This window comes from Sapajus apella, unplaced genomic scaffold, assembly GCF_009761245.1.
Source record: "Sapajus apella isolate SASKATOON/1434 unplaced genomic scaffold, GSC_monkey_1.0 scaffold13, whole genome shotgun sequence".
Classification (NCBI taxonomy): Eukaryota; Metazoa; Chordata; class Mammalia; order Primates; family Cebidae; genus Sapajus; species Sapajus apella.
Window position 1 is genome coordinate 1,306,090 of NW_022436953.1, and position 24,643 is coordinate 1,330,732.

The 24,643-nt window shown below is 44.1% G+C and overlaps 1 protein-coding gene across 1 annotated transcript in view; it reads left to right on the plus strand.

Annotated features, from left to right (window-relative positions):
* Positions 1–2,120: 2,120 nt before the first annotated feature.
* Positions 2,121–24,643, plus strand: part of PI4K2A (phosphatidylinositol 4-kinase type 2 alpha) — a 36,496-nt gene continuing 13,973 nt past the window's right edge. The window contains exons 1-4 of the mRNA XM_032281186.1: positions 2,121–2,645; positions 12,712–12,912; positions 19,056–19,187; positions 19,603–19,756. Of these exons, the coding sequence (XP_032137077.1) occupies positions 2,211–2,645; positions 12,712–12,912; positions 19,056–19,187; positions 19,603–19,756 (922 nt within the window). The 5' untranslated portion in view covers positions 2,121–2,210. The remainder of the gene's footprint in view (positions 2,646–12,711; positions 12,913–19,055; positions 19,188–19,602; positions 19,757–24,643) is intronic.

Genomic DNA, 24,643 nt, shown 5'->3' on the forward strand with positions numbered 1-24,643 from the left:
AAGTGACAAACTCTTACCTCATGGTAAGAACTTTTTAGGCTCATGGGACCATATTTTTCTTCAGTTAACAAATAAGCATTGAGCAGTTGGGCCAGGCACAGTGTAATCTATTGATTGACTATGCGTTATTCTTTGTATTACAAGTTTATATCTTCACAGGAACTTAAAGATAATGGGTGAGGTAGAGTCAGGAACAAAATGTTTTAACAATTGCCCCCAGGTTTTCTTAGGAACTCCATAAAATAATTTAATTTTTAAAAAATAGATGGAGTCTTACTATATTGCCCAGGCTGGCCTTGAACTCCTATAAGGCTGAGAAGAAAAGATAGCTTAGAGCAGTCTGAGCCCTGTGTGAGGTATGCACAGTTTATTGGCTCAAAGACATGAGTATGGGACTTCAGTCATGCCTTCCACACCTATATCCTGAGGCAATGGTTTTTTGCTTTAATTTTTTTTTATTTTTATTTTTTGGTGGCACTATGGGTGGTTCACACCTGTAATCCCTCAGCACTTTGGGAGACTGAGGCAGGAGTATTGCCTGAGGCCAGAAGTTCAAGACCAGCCTGGGCAACATAGAGATACAGTATTTCTAAAATAATAATTTAAAAAGAAATCTTCAGGGGTTCCTAGGAAAACCTGGAGGCAATTGTTAAGACATTTTATCCTGGCTAGCTACTTCACTCATTACCTTCAAGTTCCTGTGAACTTGAAGTGTAACATGACACTGCTACATCTAGGTGGGAAGTGTGTTAGGGCAACTGAGATACCAATTTGGGATACAAAGTGCAATGTATAGCCAATCTATAACTTGTCATTTTAATGTATATTCTTGGTTAACAAATTAGGAACTGCCCCTTTTCCTTTAAAAATCTACTTCAGTGGCTCACACTTGTAATCCCAGCACTTTGGGAGGCCAAGGCAGGCAGATCACCTGAAGTTTGGAATTTGAGATTAGCCTGGCCAAAATGGTGAAACACCATCTCTATTAAAAACACAACAAAATTTGCCGGGCGTGGTTGCCGGCGCCTGTAATCCCAGCTACTCCAGAGGCTGAGGCAGGAGAATCGCTTGAACCCACGGAGTGGAGGTTGCAGAGAACTGAGATCGCGCCACTGCATTCTAGCCTGGGCAACAGAGCCAGACTCCCATCTCAAATAAATAAATACATAAATAAAAATAAAAAAATTAAAACCTACTTGTAAATGTTGCTACTCTGAGTGCAGATTCAAGGCAACTTGAATCTACGACACTGGTTTGCAATCCTTAAACTTGGCCCAAATATACCCTCTACTTATATTATCTGCTTTAGCTTCTGTCTTTTAGGTTGACAAGGGCTGGGATTTTTAAAAACCTTTCATCAGGCCGGGTGTGGTGGTTCATGCCTGTAATCCCAGCACTTTGGGAGGCCGAGGCGGGCGGATCACGAGCTCAGGAGTTCCAGACCAGCCTCGCCAGTATGGTGAAACCCCGTCTCTACTAAAAATACAAAAATTAGTCGGGCGTGATGGTGCGCGCCCGTAGTCCCAGCCACTAGGGAGGCTGAGGCAGAAGAATCGCTTGAACCCAGGAGGCGGAGGTTGCAGCGAGCCTAGATCTCGAACTGCAGTCCAGCCTAGGCGACAGAGCGAGACTCCGTCTCAAAAAAACAAAAAAACCTTTCATTGAGGTAGAGCGCGTAGCTTTGTTTCTTTGCTTCACTGCTGCCTCCCTACACTTAGAACATAAAGTACGTGCTCAATTAATGAATGAGTGCCTTACTGAATGAATGAGGATATACAGATGACATTCCTCCAATCTCACAGCCGGTTCAGAGTAGGCGCGCAGAGTGACTGACAGGAAGGTTGCTGTTTTGAAAGCGCTCCAAGTCCGGTAAGCCAATTGGAAGCTAAGGGCGGCGCTGGGATAGCAGGGGGCAGAGGGCGTGTCTGACCCCAGGTTGGGTCCTGGAGCATGCGCGGTCTTCACAGAAGGTGACGGGGAGAAAAACGCGGAGGCAGAGATTGCGTAGGAGCAGGTTCTGATTGGCTACTGTTTGCGCGCGAGGGGCCGGGCCTATTCTTCGCCAAGTAAACAGGACAGGGTAGAGGCAGGGCCAAGGAGGTGCCGCCACCTGGTTGGCCGGCCAGGGCCTGGGGGATGTCGCGGATTGGTTGCGGCGGCGAGCTCAGTGGTGTGGAGCGCGCCGGGTCCCGGAGCCGGCTGCCTGAGTGATGGACGAGACGAGCCCACTAGTGTCCCCCGAGCGGGCCCAACCCCCAGACTACACCTTCCCGTCGGGCTCGGGCGCTCACTTTCCGCAGGTGCCCGGGGGTGCCGTCCGAGTGGCAGCGGCGGCCGGCTCCGGCCCCTCTCCGCCGGGCTCGCCGGGCCACGACCGGGAGCGGCAGCCACTGCTGGATCGGGCCCGGGGCGCGGCGGCCCAGGGCCAGACCCAAACCGTGGCGGCGCGGGCCCAAGCTCTGGCTGCCCAGGCCGCGGCGGCAGCGCACGCCGCTCAGGCCCACCGCGAGCGGAACGAGTTCCCGGAGGACCCTGAGTTCGAGGCTGTGGTGCGGCAGGCCGAGGTGGCCATCGAGCGCTGCATCTTTCCCGAGCGCATCTACCAGGGCTCCAGCGGAAGTTACTTCGTCAAGGATCCTCAGGGGGTGAGTGCGGGGGTGGGGACCGCAGTCGCGGGCTTGGGGCCGGCGGCGCTCCTTGGGAGTTTGGAGCTTCGCACAGCCAGAGGGAGAAGGGAGAAACTTCGCAGTGCCAGACCCAGGCAGGATTTAGATATGCCACCGAGGACTGGAGCTGGGAAAGCTCTGCGGATTGGAGAAATAAATCAGAACCTACTTGGTGGGGGAGGAGTGAGCGGAAAATGAAAAGAGGAAATTGACCAGATATAGGCCGGGAGCCCAATGGTGTTGTGGGGCAATCCGCGGCTGGACAGAGACTGCTTTCTAGTAGGGTACTTAGCTTCACATTGCTGGGACTGCTGTTCGGCCACTTACTTTCAGATTTGGGGCTTTAGGCCTGTTCTCTGTTTTTGGACCGACGAAACCAGTGTGTCATGGAGGAAGATGGGTGACCCATCAGGGAATCTGAGAATTCAGTTCCAGCCTTCTGTGTTGTGGGAGATGTCCCCTGCCACCGTCCCAGACATTGAAGAAAGAGTGGGCGGCCTCACCAGTTTCATCTGCCCTGGTTATTGTTCACTTCTGGGAAAGGGTTCAAATCCTTTTTGACGACTCCAAAGTTTAGATAGAACTTGGAGTTTTAGAAACATCAGCTACTTTCTCTCTTAGTTCTCTCCGAGGACTATCAACAGTCTGCTTTTCAACTAAGAGTGTTTGCCGACCTTTATTTTGTCCTCTTTCTGTGTATAAAGGGGATGGTGATAGGATGGGGCATGGAGTGACCAGGGCAGCTGAGAAGTGACCTTTATCATTTTGTTTTTCTTTTTTTTGAGACGGAGTTTTGGTTTTGCTGTCCAGGGTGGAGTGCAATGGCGTGATCTCGGCTGACTGCAACCTTTGCCTCTCGGGTTCAAGCGATTCCTGCCTCAGCCTCCTTAGTAGCTGGGATTACAGGCGTGTGCCACCATGCCTGGCTAATTTTGTGTTTTTAGTAGAGACGGGGTTTCTCTGTGTTGGTCAGGCTGGTCTCGAACTCCCGACCTCAGGTTAATTCTCCAGCCTAGGCCTCCTGAAGTGCTGGGTTTACAGGCGTGAGCCACCACGCCCAGCTGACCTTTATCCTTTTGAGAACTGCAGAATTTAAGAAATATCAAGTCTTCCCTGTGTTAAGGGAGGTTTCAGGGAAGTTTTCAGGTGTGCTAGAATGGGTAATTGGAAAGATGTGTTGTTATTTAAGTTATGGGTGTCAAAGTTTCCTCAGATTTTCCTTGCATCTCTTCTGTGTGAACTCTAAATGTCCAGGGTGCTGTTGTGATAGGAGTCCTGAGTGGCCAGGATGGGCTGTTACCTGTAGCTCTTGGTTAGGTTCATTGATCTCGTTATTCACTCAGAGTTTGAGTTGTCCCTGAATTAATCAAGAATTAGAGAACATTTCTGCCATCAACTCAGTTTACATAAATTTAGATGGGGAATGCTTTGAGAGTGATAGGTCTTTCTAAGTTTCTTAAATAAAAGAGGTTGCAAGCTTAAGTGGGAACCATCGTTTCTAGAAGCAAAAAAATGTGAGTGCCCTGAGGTTTAAATGTTGGCCAGATCCTTTTTTTTTTCTTTTTCTTTCTTTCTTTTTTTTTTTTTTTTGGAGACAAGGTCTCACTCTGACACCCAGGCTGGAGTGCAATAGTGCAATATCACTGCTCACTGCAGCCTTGACATCACCAGCTCAAGGTCCACCTTAGCTTCCCAAGTAGCTGGGATTACAGGAACATGCCACCACACCTGGCTAAAAATTATTTTTTGTAGAGACAAGAGTCTTGCCATGTTTCCCTCTCTGGTCTCAGATTCCTGGCTTCAAGCAATCATCCTCCTGGCTCAGCCTCCCAAAGTGCTGGGATTACAGGTGTGATCTGCCATGCCTGTCCTTTTTTTGCAGGTGGAGGGTATTTTTAGTTTGTTGGAAAATGTAAGAAGGGGCTAAGATTATCTTTGATAGGTACAGGAGAAGGAGGAATATTTTTGTTTTTCTTTCATGACACTGCTATAGCGGCATTGGAAGTGTGTTAGGTCAGCTGAGAAGTGATCTGGTGCTTTGACAGGTGGAAGTAATATGATCTCTTAATTCTACATGGCAGGTAAAGTGCTACCATCTCAGTACATAGGCCACAGAGAAGGACAGACCATAGGTATGTTACTTGGTGATTTGGGGATTCCAGTCTCTAAAATTTCCCAGCCACTATCTTTTCTCATAGGGCATGTCAAAACATAGATGCCCTGACAAAACTTTTTGATGTACCCATACTGCTTCCAGTGAAAAAATGTGATTTAGAACAAAGGGCACTTTCTAAATGCTTGTGGTGGGTTAGACTGGCCTATAGACTTATTCTAATTGGAATTGTCATCTTTGGCTCTGTTCCAAATGTATTTATTTTATTAAACAAATACATAGCATTTACTATATTCCAGCCACTGTTTTAAGTGCTTTGCAAATAATAACTCAATCTTTATAACCACCCTTGGAGGTAGGTACTATTATCTTCACAGGTGAAACACAGGCCCATGGTATAACTAATTTTTCCAAGGTCTCACACCTAGTAAGTGATAGAGGTACGATTGGGCCCAGGCAGGTTGGCTGTGGAGTTCATGTTCCTCACCACTATCCTTTGCTCCCTCAGAGTCAGACATCAGAATTCTCAGATCCTGGCCAGGCGCAGTGGCTCATGCCTGTAATCCCAACATTTTGGGAGGCTGAGGCAGGAGGATCACTGGAGGTCAGGAGTTCGAGACCAGCCTGGTCAACATGGTGAAACCCCATCTCTACTAAAAATACAAAAAGTAGCCAAGCTTTGTGGTGGGCACCTGTAATCCCAGCTACATGGGAGGCTGAAGCAGGAAAGTCGCTTGAGTCTGGGAGGTGGAGATTGCAGTGAGCTGAGATCGCACCACTGTACTCCAGACCGGGTGACAGAGTGAGACTCCATCTCAAAAAATAAAAAGAATTTCTAAATTCTCTTCTCAACTACTGTATTGGTTAGCATTGAATTTGGCTATATGTGATAGGTATTTTACAATAATGATGAATTGAGAAAAGGTTCATTTATGCCTCATGTAAAAGAAGTCTATAGGCTGGCACTCAGGGTGCTCAGGGCTGGCATGACATTTCATTTTATTGGGGACGTAGGCTTCTTCCTGCCAGTTGATCAGCCATTGTTAGAATATGGTTTCTACTTCATGGTCCAAGAGGGCCACTCAGGCTGCAAACATCTTGTCTGCCTTTCAGCCAGTTGGAAGAAGGAAAGGGAGAGGGCGAATGTGCCCCCATCCTTTAAGGCACTTCGTAGAAGTTGTAGGAGACTGACTCTTCTATTTACATCCGGTCGTCTAAAACTTAGCTGTAGTAGTGGCTGGGAACAATAGTCTTTTTTTTTTTTTTTTTCCCCAAGTGAAAATCCAGGGGTCTGGTGTCTGGGAAACAAGGGAGAACAGAGATTGGGAGAACCAGCACTTTCTGCGACAGCCGCTTTTGGATCTTAGACAGTCTAAAAGATTCTTGAACATAACTGCCCTATTCCCATTTCTCAATTTTGGATGGTTTCTGTCTCAGTGGGGACCAGGAAGAGATGGAAAATGCTAGAAGTCATGGAGAGAGTACACACATTACCCCTCTTCACTTACTTCCTTGTGCCTCAGATCTTATGCTCGCTCAACTGCAAAAGGATTTTTTTGAGCTTTTTCTCTTTTGCATGGAGTAATACTAGATGTTCATATTGCCAAGAATCATAAGAGATCATGTGACTCACTAGGTTAAGAGGATCAAATGACGTAGCACACATGAAAGCCCCTGGTGTAGTTCCTGGCACTTAGTGGGGACAACTCAATCAGAGTTTTTTGGGTTTTGTTTTTAAATTACATACATGCTAATTGCTGGATTAGGGTTTCTTGGGTACATAGTATCGTAAGGCTGCAGGAGTTGGTAGATGATATTTAAAACTTCAAGATGTACATGTATGACATACAAACTTGATTGCCTCTTAACATTTTAGTAAAATAATTTTATTATATGTATATTTTTGAGACAGTGTCTCACCCTGTCGCCCAGACTGGAGTGCAGTGGTGCAACCTCAGCTCACTGCAGGCTCAGCCTCCCATTGTTGGGATTACAGGTGTGAGCCACCGTGCCTGGATGGTTTTATGTATTTGGACAAGCCCTTCCCTTCCTTTTATAAGAATGAATATGTAAATAAGGCTTCTCTACCTAAATAGCTAAATCAAGGACTGCTATTTTCCTCCAACCTATACCGTAGAATACAGCATTTCTTGGAGTGTGACCCAGGGACCTCAACCTCTAGGAGTTCCTTTTTGGGGTCCACAGGTCAAAATTATTTTCATGATGATTCTAAGCCTTTATTTGCCTTTTTCATTCTCATTTACTTATAAGTGGAGAGTGGAGATGTCCAGAGACTACATGATGTGTCATATTGAAACAGATTGAATACTAAGATTTGAGAATACAGTTGTCTTCAATTAAGCCAGACATTAGAGAGATTTGCAAAAATGTAAAACAATGCCAGTCTTTTCACTCAAATATCTTTTGAAAATACAGTTTTTTAAATAAAAATATGTCATTTATGTTAACATGCGGTGGGTTTATTTGTATTAAGCATTATTATTTAATTAATTAGTATTAATAAAATAATTATAATTTTATAATACAAATAGAATAAATTGATAAATTGGTATTTATTAAGTATAGCTAAAACAAATAGTTATTAAGTGCAGTTTGCAAATATAGTCTTTACCCACTTTAACACATGCTTTTTGGAGTCCTTAATAATTTTTTTTTTTTTTTGAGATGGAGTCAGGCTGGAGTACAGTGGCATGATCTTGGCTCACTGCAACCTCTGCCTCCTGGCTCAAGCGATTCTCCTGCCTCAGCCTCCCGAGTAGCTGGGATTACAGGTGCCCACTACCATGCCCAGCTGATTTTTGTATTTTTAATAGAGATGGGGCTTCACCGTGTTGGCCCGGCTGGTCTCAAACTCCTGACCTTAGGTGATCCACCTTGGCCTCCCAAAGTACTGGGATTACAGGCCACCACACCCAGCTTAATTTTTAAGAGTTTAAAGGGGTTTGAGACCAAAAAATTTGAGAACTATTCACTTTGTGTTTACCAAACTTTAACAGAAGACTTTTATAAAGGGTCATTTCTGTATATTTCGCTGTGCAATATAAATGATATGCTTGGACTATCTTACATTTTCGGTTCCTGGAGAAAGGGCCTCTTTTAGCATAGCATGACACCCTCCTCCTTGTTACTGCTGATTAGATATAGGAAACCCCCTGGATTCCAGGTTTGAGTAATTTTGTTTTTTTTGAGATGGAGTTTCGCTCTTGTTGCCCATGCTGGAGTGCAGTGTCACGATCTGGACTCACTGCAACCTCCACCTCCCGGGTTCAAATGATTCTCCTGCTTCAGCCTCGCGAGTAACTGGGAATTTTTTTTTTTTTTTTTTTTTTTTTTTAGTAGAGACAGGGCTTCACCATGTTGGCCAGGATGGTCTTAATCTCTTGACTTCGTGATCTACCCGCCTCGGCCTCCCAAAGTGCTGGGATTATTACAAACCTGAGTCACCTTGACCCGCCCGATTCCAGTAATTTTTGTTGTTGTTACTTGTTTGTTTTGAGAGGGTGTTTAGCTCTATTGCTCAGGCTGAAGTGCAGTGGTGTGATCTCGGCTCACTGCAGCTTCCACCTCCTGGGTTCAAGTGAGTCTCCTGCCTCAGTCTCCTGAGTAGCTAGTACTACAGGCATATGCTACCATGCCTGGCTAATTTTTGTATTTTTAGTAGAGACAGGGTTTCACCATATTGCCCAGTTCTGGTCTTGAACTCCTGACCTCAAATAATCCACCTGCCTTGGCCTCCCAAGTGCTGGGATTACAGGTGTGAGCCACCGGGCCTAAGTTTTAGTAATTGGTTGTGGGTTCTGATACCAGCCGGTGTGTGGCCTCTTGCTTTCTTGTGTGATTTGGTTTTTATTCCCAACTTCATGGACTGCTGCTACTTAAGCTATCTGTACCTCACCTCTTCTTTGTTAAAAGGGGAGGTTAGTAAATGGGTGTTAAGAAAAGTTGTTTTTATAATGTTGGCATCAAACTGAAGCTCTCTCCTAGATACGATAAAGGAATTGAAAATCTATTAAAGAAGAGAAGAAAACCCCAAAAATCTATTAAAGAAGAGAGCGGATGGTGAGAAAAATTAGGCAGTAGTCATTTTCTTTTCCAGCTAAATACTTTCTAATTTGAGTGGTTTTAGGGTTTGTTCTCTCTGAATGAGGAGAGTATTCTTGATTCAGTGACATAGTTGATTTTATGAAGTGAACATTGGAAATTAGGCCAGAGGCTATTTTACCTCTCTGTCTAGGAAACCTACTGAATGCCTGCAGAATGCTTGCACATTATTCCGCATAGGCTAGGTCCTGAGCAAATGCTAACAGAATTGAATGGAACTGAGGCCTACACTTAGTCCTGAAAGGCACTTACCTCCCCTTCTGTCTCAATGCCCTGTTGTTCTTCTGTTCTTCATACTCCAACATTTTCTCATTTATCTAGTCCACGCAGTATTCTTTAGTGAAACCCTTGTACTATTGACATAACCATAATTATTCATGCTTTTGGAGTCATTGAAATGCTTCTGATTCTCCTTATGGTAGAAGGAAATGGAGACGTTTGAGAGGTCAGTCTTTAAATAACACTTGACTGCAATCTTTGCCTTCAAGTTCTGCTTTCTTTTTTGTTGTTTTTAAGTTTTTCTTTTTTAGAGATGGGGTCTTGTTCTGTCACCCAGGCTAGAGTTTGGTGGTATGCTCCTGGCTCATTGCAGCCTTGATCTCCTAGGCTCAAGGAATTCTCTCCGCTGAGTAGCTGGGACTGCAGGTGCATACCACCACACTTGGCTAATTATTATTATTATTTTTTGAGATGGAGTTTCGCTCTTGTTGCCCAGGCTAGAGTGCAATGGTGCGATCTTGTCTCACCAAGGTTCAGCTCCCAGGTTCTACTGATTCTCCTGCCTCAGCCTCCTGAGTAGCTGGGATTACAGGCATATGCCACTATACCTGGCTGATTTTGTATTTTTAGTAGAGACGGGTTTTCTTTGTGTTGGTCAGGCAGGTTTTGAACTCTTGACCTCAGGTGATCCGCTTGCCCTTGGCCTCTCAAAGTGCTGGGGATACAGGCATGAGCCACCACGCCCGGCCTAGCTAATTTTTAAAAATTAGAATCTTGTGGTGTTGCCCAAGCTGGTCTCAGAGTCCAGGTGTCAGGCAGTCCTGCCCCATCCTCCGAAAGTGTTGAGCCACCATGCTCAACCTTTCCTTTCTTTAGTAGTATTTACTGGCTGCCCTGGTATTTTTCAGCCCACAGCAGAAGTAGGAGTGTCTTGGCCTCCCTTTCACTCGAGACCAGCTTACTGAAATCCATGCTGTGCCTCAGTTGAGCTGACTGTTGAGTTCTGGGACATACTTCACGTTGCCTTTTGGTTTTCCCGTCCAAGTTCCGGAGGGTTACAGTGAACTCATCAGTCGTTCTCTGAGTTGTGAGCCTGTTTTTATTGCTGCTTTGTTATTCAGAGGCTGGGGTTCCAGGAGAGTAGAGACAGAGAAGACTGCCGAGGCCTCTCGTTAGCTGCTTTGGATAAGAAAGTAATTCTGAAGTCTTACAATGTGAATATATGCATTTTGCTTTTGCCAGTAAATAAGTAAGTTTGTCTTTAAGAATAAATTGAGCCAGGCGCGGTGGCCCATGCCTGTAATCCCAGCACTTTGGGAGGCTGAGGCGGGTGGATCGCAAGGTCAAGAGATCGAGACCATCCTGGTCAACATGGTGAAACCCCGTCTCTACTAAAAATACAAAAAATTAGCTGGGCATGGTGGCGCGTGCCTATAATCCCAGCTACTCAGGAGGCTGAGGCAGGAGAATTGCCTGAACCCAGGAGGCGGAGGTTGTGGTGAGCGGAGATCGCGCCATTGCACTCCAGCCTGGGTAACGAGCGAAACTCCGTCTCAAAAAAAAAAAAAAAAAAAAGAATAAATTGATTCTTTTTAGAGGGAGAAGGAGGAGTTCTATATTTTTCATGTCCTCCCAAATCCTTGTAAGGTATTTTTTTTTTTCTTTTTTTTTTTTTTTTGCAAGGCATTTTTAAAGGAACTGGTTTCAAGATTGACGAATTATTGTTAGAGACATGGACCTAGCTATTTCCTAATATGAGTACTGAGTTGGTGAAGCCAGATGGGTGTATGTTGTCTGCTGTGACCTGCCATTCAGGAAGTGACACCCACAGAAAAATGTCTTATGACCCAGACTATCTTGAGTAGGCTGTGGGGTGAGGGGATATGGAGAGTCATATGATATGAGGATGAATCACTTGGATAGCATATTTGCTTTTTTGTCTCGAATTACCAGTTTGGGAACTGGAGGGAATCAGATAAATGTTAAACAGCCTCAGAGGGCTGACTGTCCTGTTGAATAAAACATTCAGGAGTGAAGGCCATAGTTTCTAGGCATCCCATATTTCCAAGGACCTTAGAGGATTAAGTTGCTGTCTGCTACAGAAGATGGATTTAATCTGTGTGGCATCTCGGTCCTGGTTTCTTGCCCATCAGAATTACTTAGGAGAGCTTCATTCTAACCAAGTAGCGGAGTCTTTTACCTGCTGTGATTTTTCTCTTTGGATAATAAGGCTGTGAGAGGAAATCAATCATTGATGAAGGAATTTCCTTAACCTCATTCCATAATATCTTCTTTTTTTTTGAGACAGGGTCTCACTCTTGTCACCCAGGCTGGAGTGCAGTGGCACAATCTCGGCTTATTACAACCTCTGCCTCCCTGGTTGAAGTGGAGCCTCAGCCTTCTGAGTAGCTGGGATTACAGGTGCATGCCACCACGCCGGCCAATTTTTATATTTTTTAGTAGAGGTGGGGTTTCACCATGTTGGTTAGGCTGGTCTTGAACTTCTGACCTGAGGTGATATACCCAACTTGACCTCCCAAAGTGCTGGGATTACAGGCATGAGCCACCGTGCCTGGCCAATAATACCTTCTTTACTTCCTTCCATTGGTAAAGTTTTCAGTATTTCTGTAGTTGATGTAGAACAACAGTTTGCATATATGTAACTTTGGAAATTAGAGTTTATGGTGTTAAGTTTCTGGCATACCGCATACAGAAAGGTCCTGTAGGATAAATAGGGCAGGGGTGCATGCCAAAAAAAATAACATGATCTGTGTTAATTCCTCATTTTTTAGGGAAAAGATTACTTTAGCACCCTTGATACGTGCATTATGATGTTATATCCTTTTGGCAGGCAGGAAGCAGTACTATATTGGCATTAGATGCTGCTAGTGACTCAAGATCTACCACTGAATTGGCTTCTGTACCTTTTTTTTTTTTTTTTTTTTTTTTTTGAGATAGGGTCTTGCTTGGTTACCCAGGCTGAGGAGTACAGTTGGGGCACTCTCCGCTCACCTCTACCCCATAGGTTCAAGTGATCCTCGTGCCTCAGCCTCCCAAGTAGCTGGAATTACAGGCATACACCACCACACCCAGCTAATTTTTGTATTTTTGGTAGACAGGGTTTCGCCATGTTGGCCAGGCTGGTCTCAAACTCCTGGCCTCAAGTAATCTGCTGCCCCTGCCTCCCAAAGTGCTGGGATTACAGGCGTGAGCCCCTGTACCTGGCCTGCTTCTGTGTTTTGCTCCTAGAAACGTAGCAATTCATTTATCTTGTTTGTTTGAAGCATGAAGTTAGAGGTGGGTATGTACATGAGGGAAAGGAGATGGAGAAGAGGGATAAAGGAGCAAGGAAGAATAAGAAGACTTAATATGTTCTTTGGCCACAACCCTTTTTAGCAGTGAGTCTCTTAGCTGCACACATGAGCTGGTGTCTTCCTTCCCCTTACCAGCTGAGAGAAACCCGAGTCCGACTGTAAGTAGGAATTGTCTGCCTATGCCCTCTCATTTCTTTCTAGATTCCCTCCTGACTTGATCTGTGGGCTATTTCAGTCAGCTCGCATTTAACATCCTCTTTTTCTTTCGTCTTTGTAGAGGATCGTTGCTGTCTTCAAACCCAAGAATGAAGAGCCCTATGGGCATCTTAATCCTAAGTGGACCAAGTGGCTACAGAAGCTGTGCTGTCCCTGCTGCTTTGGCCGTGACTGCCTTGTCCTCAACCAGGGCTATCTCTCAGAGGCAGGGGCTAGCCTGGTGGACCAAAAACTGGAACTCAACATTGTGCCCCGTACAAAGGTCAGTGACCCATCTCCAGGAAGCCTTACTCCCTGCCGCGGTTTTCTGGGGGCCTAAGCTCAGCTGTATGTTAGTGAGACCTTGGGTCCAGTGGGGCCATTTATACCCTCAGTCTGGGTTCATGATCTTTTTTCGGGAGGATGGCAGGATTAGGCTTATGATTTGATCATCTGATGAAAGCTATCTTTTGAAGGATACACATACAATTTTTGCATACAATTTTAAGAAATTCACAAACTTCTACTGTATGTTTATGGCTCCCTAGGTCTTTGGATTCCAGCTAACTCCAAGCAAGTTAGAAACTTAGTAACTTTGTGGCTTACTCTCAGACTTCTCAGCTATTCCAGCATTTCCATAAGGTCTAAGACTGGCTGATGACAACTAAGTACTTCTGCAGGGTCTGACAAGGAGGGCTTTAGGATGGGCTGAGGGTTGGAGCAATGGTCTGGCCTGAACCCTACAGGGAATTGGTGTGGAATTTTTCTCATTTACCTTTATGCTATGGAATTTGGGGACTTGTCTGAATATATCAAAATAGGGGTGTCAGATCCAGGCAAACTCACACTCAGAATGGATTCATACACAATTTGTATGTATGTGTTTTGGACATAGTTGAGGTCCCCTTCACCCTCACCAATATGCTTGAGTACGTGGCTATCTGGAGTTTAGTAACAACTTAGGTGGAACTCTCATCTGATGCCCTAAGGCTGCTGAGTCATCTAAATAGTTCTGGCTCTTTGCTTAGTCTTAACTAGTCTATGCTAGTTTATTTAGCTATTTGCTAAGTAACTGAAACTAAATTTATTTAGTTATTTATTAAATAACTCTTTGAGAATCTGATGAAACCTATAGACCCTGTTTCCAGAAAAAGTACGTATATTTGCAATTATTGTTTTATGTATAATTTTGAGGGGATGGTTCGTAGACCAGTTGCAGTCTATCCGTTGACCCCCTAGGGACCATGCCTCTAGATTAAAATCTCGCTGCTTGAAGTTTTCTTTTCTTTCCTTTCCTTTTCTTTCTTGCTTTTGGAGACAGGGCCTTGCTCTGTTTGTTGCCCAGGCTGGAGTGCAGTGGCACGATCACAGCTCACTGCAGCCTTGACCGCCCAGGCTTAAGCAGTCCTCCTACCTCAGCCTCTTGGGTTGGGACTACGGGCATGTGCCACCATGCCCGGCTAATTTTTTATTTTTTGTAGAGAGAAGGTCTCCCTGTTTTGCCCAGGCTGGTCCTGAACTCCTGGACTCAAGTGATCCTCCTACCTTGGCCTCCCAAAGTGCTGGGATTTACAAGTGTGAGCCACTGTGCCCAGCTTTAAAGTTTTCTTCACAGGTTTAAATAGCAGACTCTATGAGCAAAAAGATTGATCAGCAGATAGAAACTTTCCTTCCATTTGAGAGAAAAATGTGACTATTGTGGATGTTTAACCATGTAGGCTCCTTTGCTACTAAACTCCAAAGAGTTAGCCAACTAGTTTATAAGTTACAGAAGTCGGAGACCATGTCTCAAGATTTCCCTCTCTCATTCTCAGCACCTAGCAAAGTACTATATTTATAGTAAGCATTCATGAAGTACCAGCTGAGTCAGTAAATGCATATCAAATCATGAGAAACAATACTAAAGTTCTCCCAACGTCACGTCCAGGGAGAAAATGTTTGACCAGGCGTGTAGTTCCTATTTCACATCCAATCACTGCCTGGCTTTGTGCAGTTTATTCCTCCTCCGTATGCCTTAGTTTTCCCTCTCTGTGCAGATAGTTTTACAGCATGCTTTGAACATCTTGTATGATAATTAATGCTCTTAAGTCTCCTAACCTGAAATGCTTCTACTAGGCTCCTCTTAGACTATAGAAACTTTTAAATTCTCCTTGCTCATCACTCTGTAATTTTCTTCCTTTACTAGACAGATTTTCTTCCTTTACTAGCAGACTGCCCCTGGCCCTATGCCTGCCTGTTCTGTTGGTGCTTCTGGAGTACAGTGCCCAAAAGTCAGAAGGCTTCAGTTTGAATTCTTGCTCTGCAGTTTTTGATTTGTGTAACACTTGGGCAAGTCATGTAACCTCCCTAGGCTCAGTTTCCTTACTGTAAAAATAGGGATATAAATAGTTCCTACTTTGTGGAGTGGCCATCAATATTATACAAGACAGTCTATTGAAGCACATAGCCCAGTGAGTGCCTGGCACAATGTAAACCCTCTCCATATGTTAGCCTGTGATATTTTTATGAGCTATTCTAATCATTAGTGTCACCCCACAATCCCTTTCTTCCCCATTGCTGGTCTTTTTCTTTCCCTATTAGAGAACCTTCATGAGGCCTGGGGATCTTTTGCATCAGAAAGTCAGCAACAACAAAAATACTTGTCTTGGCTGGGCACAGTGGCTCATGCCTGTAATCCCAGCACTTTGGGAGGCCAAAGCGGGTGTATCACTTGAGGTGAGGAGCTCCAGACCAGCCTGGCCAACATGGTGAAATCCTGTCTCTACTAAAAATATAAAAATTAGCTGGGTGTGGTGGTGTGTGCCTGTATTCCCAGCTACTCGGAAGGCTGAGGCAGGAGAATTGCATGAACCGGGAGGCAGAGGTTGCAGTGAGCTGAGATTATGGCACTGCACTCTAGCCTGGGCATCAGAGCAAAACTCTGTCTCAAAAAAAAAAAAATGCTTGTCTTCCATGAGACAGATGATATAGCACTTTGCAAGCTTAACATACAGTTACTGGCCGGGCGCGATGGCTCAAGCCTGTAATCCCAGCACTTTGGGAGGCCGAGGCGGGTGGATCACGAGGTCAAGAGATCGAGACCATCCTGGTCAACACGGTGAAACCCCGTCTCTACTAAAAATACAAAAAAAAAATTAGCTGGGCATGGTGGCGTGTGCCTGTAATCCCAGCTACTCAGGAGGCTGAGGCAGGAGAATTGCCTGAACCCAGGAGGCGGAGGTTGCGGTGAGCCGAGGTCGCGCCATTGCACTCCAGCCTGGGTAACGAGCGAAACTCCGTCTCAAAAAAAAAAAAAAAAACACACAGTTACTCCCCTCCCTGTCTCCCCAACTCTTGTGACAGGACTCTATCCAGTTGATCAGAGAGCATCTGTCATTATAGAAACAGGGCTCACATTGCATTGGAACTGCAAATGATAAGGCTCTAATTCTCACTCACTGGCTGTCTCTGCTCTCTGCTCCTATGAGGTTTCAGGTTATGATGGTTTCATTATTCATGGGGAAAAAGTGGTTTACTGGGAAGAATGATAGAAAATAAATATGATGGTGGGGGGCAAAAGGAGATTTATGGCTTGAGAGAGCCGGGAGTTTCACTGTGGAAACTGGCAAGGTGGCCTTAGGAAAGCTCTTTTTCCTTCATTCCTATGCCTGAGTTTTCTTATTTGCAAGTCAGAGAGTGCCTGCTACAGTACCATGCACATCCATTTTAGCTACTGTGTTAACCCTAAATAGTGGGATGGAGGGATAGATAAGAGAGAGTTATTTTGCCTCTCAGGTTCATGGGAAAAATAAATAGTTATTTGTAATAAATTTTTACAAGGCTTAGGAAAATAACTTTCTTGTAAGATTGAGTTTAGTTATTTATATGCTAAAACTCACTTGTTGCTATCTCTGAAAGAAGTTTGTAACTCATTCATTCATTCACTTAATCCTTTTTTTTTTTTTTTTTTTAAACAGAGTCTTGCTCTGTTACCCAGGCTGGACAGGCTGGAGTGCAGTGGTACGATCTCTGCTCACTGCAGCCTCTTGCCTCCTGGTTCAAGCGATTCTCCTGCTTCAGCCTCCTGAGTAGCTGGGACTACAGGCACGTGCCACTATGCCCAGCTAATTTTTTGTATTTTTAGTAGAGACAGAGTTTCATCGTATTAGGCAGGATGGTCTCGATCTCCTGACCTTGTGATCTGCCCGCCTCGGCCTCCCAAAGTGCTGGGCTTACAGGCGTGAGCCACCGCACCCGGCCACTTAATAGATATTTAATGAGCATGTGCCAGGTACTATGTTAGGTGCTGTGGATGCTAATGTAAATAAGATGTTCTCTGCTTCCTCAAATCTTATTAGTTTTTGTTTTGTTTTGTTTTGTTTTTTTGAGACGGAGTTTCACTCATGTTACCCAGGCTGGAGTGCAATGGCGCGATCTCGGCTCACCGCAACCTCCGCCTCCTGGGTTCAGGCAATTCTCCTGCCTCAGCCTCCTGAGTAGCTGGGATTACAGGCACGCACCACCATGCCCAGCTAATTTTTTGTATTTTTAGTAGAGACGGGGTTTCACCATGTTGACCAGGATGGTCTCGATCTCTTGACCTCGTGATCCACCCGCCTCGGCCTCCCAAAGTGCTGGGATTACAGGCTTGAGCCACCGCGCCCGGCTAAAATTTTTTTTAGAATAGGCAATGCATACATCTAGTAGAAAAATCAGAAGGCACATAGGGTAAACAGAGAAAATTTTATTCAGACTCCCTGCCATGCCTATCTCCTGACCCTTCAGTTTCCTTCCTCAGAGGCAGCCAGGATTACAGTATTTCTTCTGTAATGTTCCAGAGATAGTCTAGACGTACATATAGTAGTTCATTAAAATGAAAAGCAACTTTAATGTTTATGTTTTGAATATGAATAATTTCACAAAGTAAAAAAAATTCAAAAGGGCCCAGGCGCAGTGGCTCACGCCTGTAATCCCAGCACTTTGGGAGGCGAGGTGGGACGATCACCTGAGGTCAGGAGTTCAAGACCAGACTGGCCAACATGGTGAAACTCTGTCTCTATTAAAAATAAAAAATTAGGCCGGGCGCGGTGGCTCAAGCCTGTAATCCCAGCACTTTGGGAGGCCGAGGCGGGTGGATCACGAGGTCAAGAGATCGAGACCATCCTGGTCAACATGGTGAAATCCCGTCTCTACTAAAAATACAAAACATTAGCTGGGCATGGTGGTGCATGCCTTTAATCCCAGCTACTCAGGAGGCTGAGGCAGGAGAATTGCCTGAACCCAGGAGGCGGAGGTTGCGGTGAGCCGAGATCGCGCCATTGCACTCTAGCCTGGGTAACATGAGTGAAACTCTGTCTCAAAAAAAAAAAAAAAATTAGCCGGGAGTGGTGACACACACCTGTAATCCTAGCTGCTTCGGAGGCTGAGGCAGGAGAGTCGCTTGAACCTGGGAGGCAGAGGTTGCAGTGAGCCAAGATTGTGCCATTGCCCTCCCGTCTGGGCAACAGAGTGAGACTCTATCTCAAAAAAAAAAAAAAAAAAGAAAGAAAAATTCAAAAGGAAATAAAGGAGTATAGAGTAAATTACAACTTGTTTGTATCTGGAAAGAAAATGGGCATTTGGCCTAATCTAACCCAGGAGGTGACAGTGTTAGTCTCTGTACTTCATACCAGTTGCTGTAACAGTCCCTAAATCTCAGTGGTTTAATACAATAGGAGTGTATTTCTTTTCTTTTTTTTTTTTTTTTTTGAGATGGAATCTCACTCTGTTACCCAGGCTGGAGTGTGCAGTGGTGCAATCTTGGCTCACTGCAACCTCTGCCTCCCAGGTTCAAGCAGTCCTCCCACCTTAGCCTCCAAGTAGCTAGGATTACAGGCATGCACTGCCACACCTGGCTAATTTTTTTTTTCTGTATTTTTAGTAAAGACAGGGTTTTACCATGTTGGCCAGGCTAGTTTTGAACTCCTGACCTCAAGTGATCCACCCTCCTCGGCCTCCCAAAGTGCTGGATTACAGGCGTGAACCACCATGCCCAGCCAGGAGTGTATTTCTTGATTACATCTCACACTCATGCCGGATAGGCAGGTCTCCTAGATAACATGTCACTCATGTAGTAACCAGGTATCTGAGTTCTTCCATGGTGTGGCTCTGCTATTTCCCAGCTCTTCTTTCCTAGCTGCACAGATTGGGGGATGTGAATTAAGGATTGTGGGAGATTTTAGTTGCCAACAGTGGAAGTGTTGTACATACATAATTTTGTCATTATTTCATTGGCCCAAACTAGTTACCTTCCCTCTCCTAGTTTCTGGGAAGGTTAAACAATGTATTCTTTTCTGTGCCCTGGAAGAGGAATAGTATTTGTAAACATCAAGGTATTTATTCTCTGCCATAGTGTTGTGGTTCCTTAAACTTGACTCTAACCTTAGTGTCCCTTCTCTTTCACTGTAGGTAGTATACCTGGCCAGTGAGACCTTCAACTATAGTGCCATTGACCGAGTGAAGTCCAGGGGCAAGCGGCTTGCGCTAGAGAAAGTGCCAAAAGTTGGGCAGCGGTTTAACCGCATCGGGCTACCACCAAAGGTATAGATGCACCTGTGTGGCTTATCAAGGATCATGATTTACAGGGACATAGTCATCCAAGTGGGAAGCAAGGTGCCTACAACTCTAATATGGGCATGTGAATAACCTGCCCTGAGTGTTCTGTCTTCCTCATTTCTGTCAAGGGGCTAAGGTTTGGGGATTCTCCAGAGAGTTGAGACCTAACTTTTCACTTTACTCCTCTGGTCCATTTGGATAAGGTCTTTAATTTGGATGGATGATCACTGTTACATCTGTTTTCTCCTATGCTTGCAAGAAAATGAGGAAGTAAAGATCCTGAAAAGTTTCCCTTCCCTGATTCAAACTCCATAGGGCCTTAATGCGTACCTGGCATACGCCAAAGGTTTTTGGACTTGGTCAGTAGGGAAATACCTTTGTTCCTTCCTCTTGGTTCTAGGTTGGTTCATTCCAGCTCTTTGTTGAAGGCTACAAAGATGCAGACTATTGGCTGCGGCGTTTTGAAGCAGAACCTCTCCCTGAGAACACTAACCGGCAACTACTGCTGCAGTTCGAGCGGTTGGTGGTGCTGGATTACATCATCCGAAACACTGGTGAGCAGCTGCAGGTGGTCCCATGCCCTGTGCCTGACTGTTGAAGCCCTGAGGCTTGCAGGGTTTGGGAGTCAGAGTGCCTCGTCCAGACACATCACATGTAGTTTTCGGAGGTGGTAAGGCCTGGAGTTAGTATTTACATTTTATCTTACACTCTTTCCTGGTCCCAGACAGAAGACACTTAGCTCTTCCAAAGTACCATGAAGAGTATTTTTATTCTTGATCCCTAGTCGTTCCTGTAGCCTCAAGACCTATAACAGGACAGTTTTGTCTTCCTCTAACTTCTTGAAGTAGATGCTTAAAACATTGATATTTTAAAAAAACTTTTTCAGTCCAATTTAAATTCAACTAACATGGCAAAATCTACATGTATTGAGGACAAAAGTCTTTAAATTCAGGCCGGACACAGTGGCTCACGCCTGTGATCCCAGTACTTTGGGAGGCCAAGGTCGACGGATTACTTAAGGCCAGGAGTTCAAGACTAGCTTGAACAGCATGGTGAAACCCTCTCTCTACTAAAAATATAAAAATTAGCTGGGCATGGTGGCGCACACCTGTAGTCCCAGCTACTCAGGAAGCCGAGGCGTGGGGGGGGTCACTTGAACCCGGGAGGCAGAGGTTGCAGTGAGCCGAAATCACGCCACTGCACTCCAAGTCTTTAAATTCACCTTATTGGAGCTATATTTTGTCCAATTTTTTAATCATAGTAAAATACATATAACATAAAATGTATTATCTTAACCATTTTAAAGTAGTATTAAATACAATACATTCATATTGTTGTTCAACTATCACCACCATCCCTCTCCAGAGCTCTTTTTATTGTTGTTGTTGTTGAGATGGAGTCTGGCCCTGTCACCCAGGCTGGAGTGTAATGGCGCAATCTCAGCTCACTGCAACCTCTGCCTCCTGGGTTCAAGTGATTTACCCACTTCAGTCTCCCAAGTAGCTGGGATTACAGGCACCCACCATTATGCCTGGCTAATTTTTGTATTTTTGTAGAGATGGGGTTTCACCATGTTGGCTAGGCTGGTCTTGAACTCCTGACCTCTGGTGATCCACCTGCCTCAGCCTCCCAATATACTGGGATTACAGGCATGAGCCACTGCACCTGGCCTCAAGAACTCCTTTCATCTTGTCAAACTGAAGCTGTATACTCATTAAACAGTAACTCTTCATTCCCCCTCCCCACGTTCTGGCAACCGCCATTCTGTTTTCTGTTTCTATGATTTTGACTAAGTAACTTGTATAAGTGGAATAGTACGGTTTATGTCTTTTGATGATTTGCTTATTCACTTAGCATTAATGCCCTCAAGATATATCTATGATTTAGTATGTATCAGAATTTTGTTCCTTTTTAAGGATAAGTACTGATCCATTTTATGTGTATACCACATTTTGCCTATCCATTTATCTTTCAGTAAACACTTGAGTTGCTTCTGCATTTTAGCTATTAGGAACAATGCCACTATGAACATGGGTGTACAAATAACTCTTCAAGACCCTACTTTCAGTTTTTTTGAGTATATATCCAGAAGTGGAATTACTGGATCATATCTGGTAATTCTATTTTTAATTTTTTGAGGAACCACCATACTGTTTTCCACAGCAGCTGTGCCATCTTACATTCCCACCAACAGCACACGAGGGCTCCTTCCAACTTCCCCACATTCTCACCACTGTTTTCTGTTTTTCTCTTTTTCATATTTAATCTGCATCCTACTGAATATTTTGGTTTTTTTCTTTTTCTATTTAATCTGCATTCTGCGGAATGTTTTCTGTTTTTTTTGATAATAACCATATTAATGGGCGTGAGATGTTATCTTGTAGTTTTGATTTGCATTTCCTTAATGATTAGTGATGTTAAGCATCTTTTTATGTGCTGATTGGTCAATCGTATATCATCTTTGGAGTTGCCTATTTAAGTCTTTTGCTCATTTTTGATTTTTTGTTGTTGTTAGTGTTGCGTTCTCTGTATATTTGTTTAAAGTTCTCTGTATATCAGACACATAATTTGCAAATATTTTCTCCCATTCTGTTGCCTTTATTTTTATTTTTATTTTTATTTATTTATTTATTTTTTTTTTTTGAGACGGAGTTTTGCTCTTGTTACCCAGGCTGGAGTGCAATGACGCGATCTCAGCTCACCGCAACCTCCACCTCCTGGGTTCAGGCAATTCTCCTGCCCCAGCCTCCTGAGTTGCTGGGATTACAGGCACCTGCCACCATGCCCAGCTAATTTTTTGTATTTTTAGTAGAGATGGGGTTTCACCATGTTGACCAGGATGGTCTCAATCTCTTGACCTCGTGATCCACCCGCCTCTGCCTCCCACAGTGCTGGGATTACAGGCGTGAGCCACTGCGCCCGGCCCTATTTTTATTTTTTAAAGAGACAGGGTTTTGCTCTGTTGTCCAGGCTGAAGTGCAATGGCACAATCATAGCTCACTATAGCCTCAGACTCCTGGGCTCAAGTGATCTTCCCACCTCTGCCTCCCGAGTAGCCAGGACTGCAGGTGTGAGGGCCACACCTGGCTAGTTTTTAAATTTTTTGTAGAGACAAGGTCCCACTGTGTTGCCCAGGGTGGTCTTGAACTCTTAGGCTCACGTGATCCTCCTACCTCAGCCTCCAAAAGTGCTGGGATTATAGGTATGAATGACTGTGCCCAGCTCACAACTGACTTTTTTGTGGATTTACTTTGTATGCTGCTACTTTGCTGAATTATTAGTTCTAATAGTTTTTTTGCGGAAATTTTAGGATTATGTACATACACAGTCATATCATTTATGAACAGAGATAATTTTCCTTTTTTCTTTCCAACTTGAGTGCTTTTTATTTCTTTTTTCTTCCTTCAGTGCTCTAAGACTTCCAGTACTATGTTGAATAGAAGTAAAAGCAGGCATCTTTTCCTTGTTCTTTATTTTAGAGGAAAACCTTTTAGTCTTTCACCATTATAATGTTCGCTGTGGAACATTGTATGACTATTAGTATGTTGAGGTAGTTTCCTTCATATTTGGAGGACAGGTTCCTTTTTACCCACCTTGGTGCCCTCAAGCTTTTTGTAAGCTGCTTCTGGAACTTGTGCGCATCTGGCTGCCATGTGGCTAAAGAGTGTGGGCTGGGTAGCTGCTGGTGGGGCTAAGAGCCAAAATAGACTGAAATTAACCACAGTTTACTGTCCAGGCTTTTCCCTGGAAGTTGCAGGCCCTCCATAGACTGCAGAGTTTCAAAATAATTATATCAGACAGATTATTGCCACTGCAGTTGTCCCCATGGGGAGACAGATTTCTGCTGTTTGCTACTCCACCATCTTCCCAGGATCCTCTCTTAGAGTATTGATTTTTAGCTTTTATCCTTTTCTAATATATGCACTTCAGACTTGAATTTTATCTTAAACATAGTTTAGGTGTATCTTAAAAATTTTTTTTCCGGTGGCTCACGCCTGTAATCCTAGCACTTTGGGAGGCCAAGGTGGGTAGATCACCTGAGGTCAGGAGCTCAAGACCAGCCTTGCCATCATGGTGAAACCCCATCTTTTTAAAAAGGATAAAAAAAAAAAATAAATAATTTTTTTTTTCCACTGTAATCAATCAATATAAAATATATTCTTTTAATTTTTTTATCCTTTCCTTAATAGATGGAGAAATATTTTCTAATTTCCATTGTTGATTTCTTCTCTGACTCATAGTTTACTTAAAATAATTTTTTTTTTTTTTTTTTTTTTTTTGTGGAGTTTGGGTTTTTCTTTTTTTTCCCAGGGGGGAGTGCAATGGCGCGATCTCGGCTCACCGCAACCTCTGCCTCCTGGGTTCAGGCAATTCTCCTGCCTCAGCCTCCTGAGTAGCTGGGATTACAGGCATGCGCCACCATGCCCAGCTGATTTTTTGTATTTTTAGTAGAGACGGGGTTTCACCATGTTGACCAGGATGGTCTCGATCTCTTGACCTCGTGATCCACCCGCCTCGGCCTCCCACAGTGCTGGGATTACAGGCATGAGCCACCGCGCCCGGCCCTTAAAATAATTTTTTAGCTGCTTAGTAGGAAAATTTCAAAATACACAAAAGCCGAGAGACTGATACAATAAACCTCATGTACTTGTTAACACCTTCAATAGTTATTATGTAAGGCCTCACTTCCTGAATAAGGTCTCACTTCTTGCTATCCCCATCCCTGCTGGATTTTTTTTTTTTTTTCAACAAAAGTTTTGACTGGAACTGCTGGATTGTTTTAAAGCAAATCTGAAACATCATTTTATATAGTGTCCATGGATGTTTCCATATGTTCTTGAGGAGGTGAAGACATTTTTTTCCCCAGTATAATCACTATTTAATGTCCAGATTTAAACTATTTAGTGTTCAGATTACCCCAGTTGTCTCATAAAAAATGTTTTTTATAATTGGCTTGTTGAAATCATGATGTAAACAAGCAAAGTCTACATATTACATTTGGTTAATATGTTTCTTTTCTTTTTTCTTTTCTTCTCTCTCTTTTTTTTTTCTCTTTCCTTTCTTTTCTTTCTTCTTTCCTTCTCATTTGGTTAATGTTTCTTTTCTTTTTTCTTTTCTTCTCTCTCTCTCTTTTTTCATTTTCTTTTTCTTTTCTTTTCTTTCTTTTCTCTTTTTTTGGAGATAGGGTCTCACTATATTGCCTAGGTTGGTCTTGAACTCCTGGGCTCAAGCAGTCCTCCCACCTCAGCCTCCCAAAGTGCTGACATTACAGGCATGAACCACTGTGCCTCTCTAGGTTCATATGTTTCTTTTTTTTTTTTTTGAGACGGAGTCTCGCTCTTGTTACCCAGGCTGGAGTGCAATGGCGCGATCTCGGCTCACCGCAACCTCCGTCTCCTGGGTTCAGGCAATTCTCCTGCCTCAGCCTCCTGAGTAGCTGG